We start from the raw sequence: 7,094 nt of genomic DNA, 5'->3' as shown, positions 1-7,094 counted from the left end.
AAAATAGTCATACCAAATTTTATTCCACTCAAAACACTCTTATTATGTTAGTTTTATTTCAATTATTAGTAGTTTTCTTATCCTATTTTTTAAATAATTTAATTTCAACGAAATTTCATAAATTACACCCAAAGTCTCCAAAATCACTAAATTATTAATGCATTTACTTTTCCGACCACTTAACTTCAAAAAATTACAAAATAATTATTAAACTATTTAAAAACTCTTCGAAATAAAATTTTAAATCACCAAACTATTCAAAAATTTTCAATAAGTCATTGAGTTATTAATTTTTTTCAAATTATCAAACTCCAATCGACAATAAGATGACTCTATACTCATCAACAAATAAAACACACCTTGATCCAATTCATTTGACAATCATTATTAAAAATCGAACAAAAAAACTACTTGTATTTGGTAGCTATTTCATCAGGAAAAAACTTATGTTCTAGCTATATGATAATGGCTTTTGCCAATAAATTACGTATCTAATGGCAAAAAATAACTTGCAAGATCAAGGTTAGCATCAATTTCCATAGAACTCATCCTCCCCCAAATTTGAATATATATATATATAAAGAAAGAAAGAAGAAGATAGAACGCTGATAATTTCGCTTAACACCTGAAGACGATTAGAAAGAAGTTAATGACAATTTTGATTTAGGGAGAACAAAGGACCTCTTTTTGGAATAAGGAGGGGGGAAATTTGGGTTTCGAAAGAATTTCATAAATCAATCTTGAAAGAAAGGATGTACAGTAAGGAAAATATTTTCTGACAACTAAGGTTTTCCAAATTTGTTTTAGCAGTCCCAAAAGCATTACCATAGGTAGACTTGATTAAAGAGAACTGGAAAAAAAATGACAAGATGCCTAGCTATTTTAATGATTTTAGTATGAATTAAAAAGATAACAATAGCGGGCATTAGTAACTGAAAAATAGGCTCTTTTGAACTAACCATGCCAGAAATCAGCAGAAGACAAGAACAGTTAGCTGCATAGCCTTTTTACCAAGTCCAAGCTTTTCAAGTCAACGTTGTTTTCTTCTTGATGCTATTTCCGAGGCCCAAGCTTTTCCAACTTCAGTCTGGAACTTCCCTGTAATATAAGTTAATTTACCTTTATTAGCAGCCAAAATCAAGTTTGCTCATGAATAATGCAAATTATTTGTTTTAGATCAACCAAGCAAGTTTAGGTTAAATACTAAAGATAGAATGGCATCTATGTACATTAATAAGTTTGCTAAGGTGAGCTATCGTTAACAAAGCGTTTCCCAGTTTCAAGGTCAAAAAGAGATGAGGACTAATGAAATTTTGTTTTAATCGGAAATGGTTTCCTCAACAGAAGTTCTTAAAGAAGCAGAGCGTGAAGAATCCTTTCACCTTTACCAAGTAGGTAAGATCATTTTTCTGAATCCTGTATCACCTCCAAAACAGTCGTACAAAACCTTCCTGATTGCAGTTCCCATTCTCCCAACTCTTACGTCGCTCCCCACTACTTAAACAGCATCATTATATAGCCTCTTCAGTTCTGAAGCATCTTATTCGCCTATAAGCTTTTTTTTTTTTCTTTTGCTCTCAAACTTTTCTAAATGCTACAGTGCTCGTCTTAAAACCACTAAGTATTATAATGACATATTCTATTAGCTCCGCTGCTTATCTTCCTTTTAATTTTGTCTTTGAGGTGAATCATATTATGCCATGTCAAACGGCATTTAACAGATATGTCCAGATTGAACCAATGAAACCTTCCTTTTAATTTTGTCTTTGAGGTGAATCATATTATGCCATGTCAAACGGCATTTAACAGATATGTCCAGATTGAACCAATGAAACGTCAAAGCGCTTAATTGAACATCTAAAACCAATTAAAAGGTTGAGTTACTGAACTGGTCTTTCAAATTTATTCTATTTTTGAGTTTAAATGTCTTAAAAATTATTAAAATCCATTATGGAACCCAAAAAAAAAAAGTAAAAACCACAGAACTGCAAAAGGTTTAAATTACATACCAGCAGTTGACTGGAAAAACTCATCCAAATCCACCCCTTGCTCTGCATAAGTCAAGATGAAACATTCTTACAAAGAGTAATGCCTACAGAGATTAGTTAAAATTGAAAAGTAGGTGCAAATTTTGAAAAATAAATAATTTAAAAAGACGGTATATCTTAATTTTCTAGAATGTTAGACATTCCGCAGCATATGAAATGCATGCACCACAAGTCCATCACATAGATTATTTAAGCCCAAGATCCAGGAACAAAAATATGATGAAATAAACCTCAGCAGCAAACAAGAGACATTTATTTCATCTCAGCAACATATGATATCAGAATGATTTTAAATTTTAAGCGTTAGGTTGTACTGATGCCTCGTTTATATGGAAAAGGCTGATCTATTACATATGTATTAGAATAGTTACACATAAAATAAATAATAGTTAGTACAAATTTAAACTTGAAAATAGAAAAATGAGTAAAAACTCTAGTAAAAAATAAGAGCTCTTCAAAATAAGTGAATTTTTCTCTCTTTTTGCTAAAAATAAGTCATGAGGGTGGCTAAATATTACCAATTGAATTAGTTTATTGCTAACTCATATACTAAAACATGTGTAAAATAGGCTTAATGATAAATTTGGCTACTAACGTTTGCATGTTTTATCAAAATGGCCCTACTTGTATTTTAGAGCCTTTTTCGGCCATCAACCTTTGTTTTTTTTTTCCAATTCGCTTTCTCTAACAGATTTAATGAATAAATTCAAGGTTTCAATTTTTCTTTTCTTTCAAAAGGTTTCAATCTTTCATTCGTTTGTTTACTGAGAAATTTTTCTATTGAGTTAATTTTTTTTAGATAGTTACGTTTATTTTCTTTAAATTAAGAGTTATTTTTTTAATTTAATATATTATTTATTTTATTATTTTCCACATCTAATTATCTTATTGGGTTATCTAAGTAATAAATTATATCTCATTAAATATATTCCACATATGAAACTCCACATCATACCCGTTAACTTTTTTAACGGTACTTTCATTAAATCTGTTAGAAAAAGCAAATTGAAAAAAAGAACAGAGGTTGATGGCCAAAAAAGGCTAAAAAATACAATTAGGGCCATTTGGACAAACGTTAGTGGCCAAATTTGTCATTAAGCCTAAAAAACAATACTCCTACCAAATGTAGCATGATTGTATTAATTTTATAAAAAACTAATTCATCATCTTAGTAAATAAATCAGCAATAATAATTCCAATACTCAGCTTTCATTAAGACCATCAAAACCAGGCTTTATCCTACATTGCCTCTAAGCTTTAAACACTCCTTTTCCTTTTTCCTTTTTTCTTTCTCCCCAGCTTGGCTCTCATTCTTAGAAAGTTATAGCTTATTCTTGAGAAATGTTTAAAACTATTTAATGTTTCTGTAAGCCATATGTTTAAGGTGAATTGCCATTATGATCAGATCATAAACGCTGATGCTTATGCAAATATGCAATGAAAAAAAATCAAGGGAAAAAGTCAAGAACAAGAAGTCTTACCATTCTCATATTCTAAGGCTTGAAGTATCATCTCCACCTGCATGTAACAGGACAACCCAACATCAGATTAGAAAGCATTTATCAGCTTAGAGAATTATGATTACAGACCTAAAAATATGTTTATAGGTAGCCACTGATAAAAAATCACCAACATCAGTTGAAATAGGATTAAACTTGCAATAATTTGAGGTCTAAATGCTATAATCAAAGGAGAACTAAACTGAATATGCATAGAGATTGGTGAATTAAAGATTAATTCATCATATGTACTGAAGATGAGATGAACACAAATAAGCAGAATACAAAATGAAAATTGAACAACTTACAACCATAGGTTGGAAACAAAGAAATTACTATTTTTATCATCATACAAGTAACTAAGCATGCTATTCAATCATCACTTCTTCTATTCTAGGGCATAATATAAGTGTAATAAAAAATATTAGCCAAACAATTCACATTTGATATGTATCTTTGAAAAAAACAACGCATTTGAGATGTTCCGTTTTATTGATAAATCATGAATAATAGAAATATACAAACACCTGCATTACATACCTTGTCAAAGTCTTTGACGATTTTGGCTTCAGAGGAAGTATTTTCTTCATATTCCATCCATAATTCCTCTATTTCTTTCGCTGCAATCAATTAAGCAGAAAAATTAGGTCGAATTATACATCATTATGAGATTCAAGTTCAACCCCCCTCCCCCCCAACTCTGCCCTCATTTTTCATAAACGACTATGAGTTAAAAGAAAGAACAATAAGGTAAACCTCTAGACCCTCCACCAAGTAATTTGCACATATGATCTAAGGCTTCACGCTCTCTTCGACTCTTCTCAGCCTTAGAAATACCATCTGAAGGGGTAATATCACCAACGATGGCTGTTCAAACACATAGATAAATACAACATTGTGATTATGGTAAGCTAAAAAAATCATATTTATACAAACAAATCAAATTTTAATTTTTTTAAAATTAAGCTAAAAGACGTTTTTTTAATCTAACCTTCAGCGATATCATGAACAATGGCCATTTTAACACACCTAAATAAATTAGAAGAAACCTCTCAGTCAAAGAATTAACTGAAATTTGTAAAATATTAAGGGGGAAAAAAGGTAGTACAACTAACTTGTCTTGATCAATTCCAGGAATATCAGAAGCAATTAAAGCCATTAATCCCATTCGATACATATGATCAGCTATAGATTCCGGATTCTGTACATCTCTCCGCACCCACCCCGCTCGTTTCGTCGTCTATTCATTCCAACAATAATAATCACGTTACAAAACTATATCAAATTAAAAGAAATTTCAAGGAAAGAAATTGTTCAAATTTTTTTGAGTGAATAATTTAAAAAATACCTTGAGGCGGTGACAGAGAGTGAGAAAATCGATGGCAGAGGAAGCGGAGGGGGGAGAAGGGGCAGCAGCGTCATTGGAAGGATTGATATCGTTACCGTTGGTGAGGGAAGAAGATGATGAGGAAGCCATTCGGAGAAAAGAGAAGGCAGTCGGGGGAAGAGAGGTGTGGGCGAGGAAAGATTTGAGGCTGAGTTGCGTTGAGGAAGTGAAAGAAGGGACTAGGAATGCCAGTGAGAAGGCTCTACAAGGAAACACTATTCGGCTCCCACTCCCCATCTTTTTCTTTTTTGGATTTTCTTTTTCTTTTCCCTCTTATTTTAATTAATTAATCTGATTCGTTGCGGCAAATATCAATTTTTTTGGTGGAAAAAATGGTATATTCCAGAATATTGATTCAAAAGTTCGATCTGAACATCCACGTCACCATCTATGCGGCAGCATTTTATTTTATCGATACACGTTTTAGTACTAATTATATATATTTTCTGATACCTAAATTTTTATCGAATAGTGGTAAATATTTTGAAGTCCAAAAGCTAAATATAGAAAAAAAAAATTCGAATAAGATGAAGTAGACTTCATGAGGATAAAGTAAAAAAAAGTAGGAAAATCAATAAGTGATTTGTCGTAATTCGGTGTAGCAGATTAAATTAATTTTCACACATAAGGAGCTTAAATACAATCATTTTATTATGTTTTGATTAAGTTTTCATAGTTTTGTTTACATTTAATAAAAAGTGTAATTTGAGTCTTTTATTAACCTTAGAGGGCGAAGAAGGCCTAATATGAGCTAACATACTTAGTGAGTGTACAAGAAACCATCAGAGGGCATACAAACTCAATATTGGTCATGGTGTTGCAGTATGGGGAGTTCGATATCACAAATAGGGAGTAGAGTACAAGAATTTTGAGACTGCCTATAACAGCCTGTTTTTCAATGGTGACAGAACAATGGTTTCAGGATCACAAATTTCCATCGTGTCGACCCATAAATATTATTTATAGAATATTTACGGAGTCATTAGAGTCATATTAATTTTTGGTTAAGAAATTTTAATATTTAGATAGCTAATTAAAGAAAAAAAACTAAATTGAAAAATGTGCAGAACTTAGTAATTATTGCATTTAGATGATCAACTAGCTTAATTACTAAATGATGAAAGACCTATGTAGCAATTAGCCCTTAGTTATTATTGTTGGACGGCAATTGGAATGAAAATGATAAAATAACATATGTTTAATGGCAATTTTGTAATTAAATCAAAATTAAAACAAAATTAAATGAAGAATAAACATTTTCTTTTTCAACTTGCCAAAACACCATAGCTAAGGAGAAGAAGCTTCGGTTGTGTGGTTTTCATTACATGTAAGTGAAATTGATACTTGTTTCTTGTAATTTTTATGTTTTTGAAATCATTAACTAGGTCTAGCTAGCCTATACCTCTGTTTTTGAATCTGTTAAAATTTCTAGAAGTTTCCATTGATGAATCTTGGTTTTTTTTATGATAATTATGTGTTTGAAGCTTTAATTGTGGTATTTGGTTGTATTGTGAAGTAATTTTTATTAGTTTTTGATTTAAGGATTAAATTGTTAAAATGTCAAAATTTCAAGGTTTGGTGGTGATTTAGAAGTATAATTGGGACTATTTAAGGGCCTAGATTATTCGAATGTAAATTTTGACTTGAGAAAATGGTTAATTTGATGATTTTTGAGTTAGAGGACTAAATTGTAAAAGTTGTAAAAGTTAAAGGCAATTGTGTAATTTCAAAAAATAAAAGGGTATAAATGTAGAATAAATTGGAATATGAAATGTAAGGTAATAATTGGGAAATTTTATATTTTAGATCAAGACCCTGTTCATTTACGTGGAAAAGGGAAAATTGCAGAATAGTCTTTAAACTTCTATAATTATCACAATTTAGTTTAAGTAAGTTCATTCAGTTTGTAATTTAATATTTATATGAATTGTATGATGATATGATATGATATGATATGAAATAGTTGATATTAATTGTTTAATTGATGATATAAAGTTTTTTGGGAAAATGTTATTTAATTTTGGTACTTGGGTCGGATGAACGTGTGATAGAGTACAACTGAATGACGACGTGTTACGTGGGGTTGGAGTTGAGATTAATATGGTGTGCTATATATATTTTCCCGAGTATACCGAGGTTCAGCATTTGTTGCGAACCCTC

General features: G+C 30.8%; 1 protein-coding gene across 2 annotated transcripts; it reads right to left on the bottom strand.

Moving 5' to 3' along the window:
• Positions 1–708: 708 nt before the first annotated feature.
• LOC107899688 (5'-deoxynucleotidase HDDC2) lies at positions 709–5,230 on the bottom strand. 2 transcript variants are annotated; one of them, XM_016825460.2, is made up of 8 exons: positions 4,896–5,230; positions 4,663–4,787; positions 4,539–4,576; positions 4,304–4,414; positions 4,088–4,167; positions 3,530–3,566; positions 2,010–2,051; positions 709–1,098 (listed from the first exon to the last, which is right to left on the bottom strand). In XM_016825460.2, the coding sequence occupies exons 1-8, from the start codon at positions 5,169–5,171 to the stop codon at positions 1,031–1,033; spliced, it is 777 nt and encodes a 258-aa protein (XP_016680949.1). In that variant the 5' UTR covers positions 5,172–5,230; the 3' UTR covers positions 709–1,030. The 2 variants fall into 2 exon arrangements, with proteins under 2 accessions (XP_016680949.1, XP_040947465.1); XM_041091531.1 differs by lacking the exon at positions 709–1,098 and having other exon boundaries at positions 2,009–2,092; positions 4,896–5,220.
• Positions 5,231–7,094: the final 1,864 nt, after the last annotated feature.

This window comes from Gossypium hirsutum, chromosome D04, assembly GCF_007990345.1.
Source record: "Gossypium hirsutum isolate 1008001.06 chromosome D04, Gossypium_hirsutum_v2.1, whole genome shotgun sequence".
Lineage (NCBI taxonomy): Eukaryota > Viridiplantae > Streptophyta > Magnoliopsida > Malvales > Malvaceae > Gossypium > Gossypium hirsutum.
Note: the sequence above shows the minus strand (reverse complement) of the source record. Positions and strands in the feature narration are given on the sequence as shown.

Bases quoted from the DNA above. Each gene is read 5' to 3' on its own strand.
- LOC107899688 (XM_016825460.2), bottom strand. From the start codon at position 5,171: ATGGGGAGTGGGAGCCGAATAGTGTTTCCTTGTAGAGCCTTCTCACTG. The intron at 4,168-4,303 runs GTTTACCTTATT...AATTGATTGCAG, and splicing joins ACTTGGTGGAGGGTCTAGAG to CGAAAGAAATAGAGGAATTA. The intron at 3,567-4,087 runs GTATGTAATGCA...TGTTACATGCAG, and splicing joins TCGTCAAAGACTTTGACAAG to GTGGAGATGATACTTCAAGC.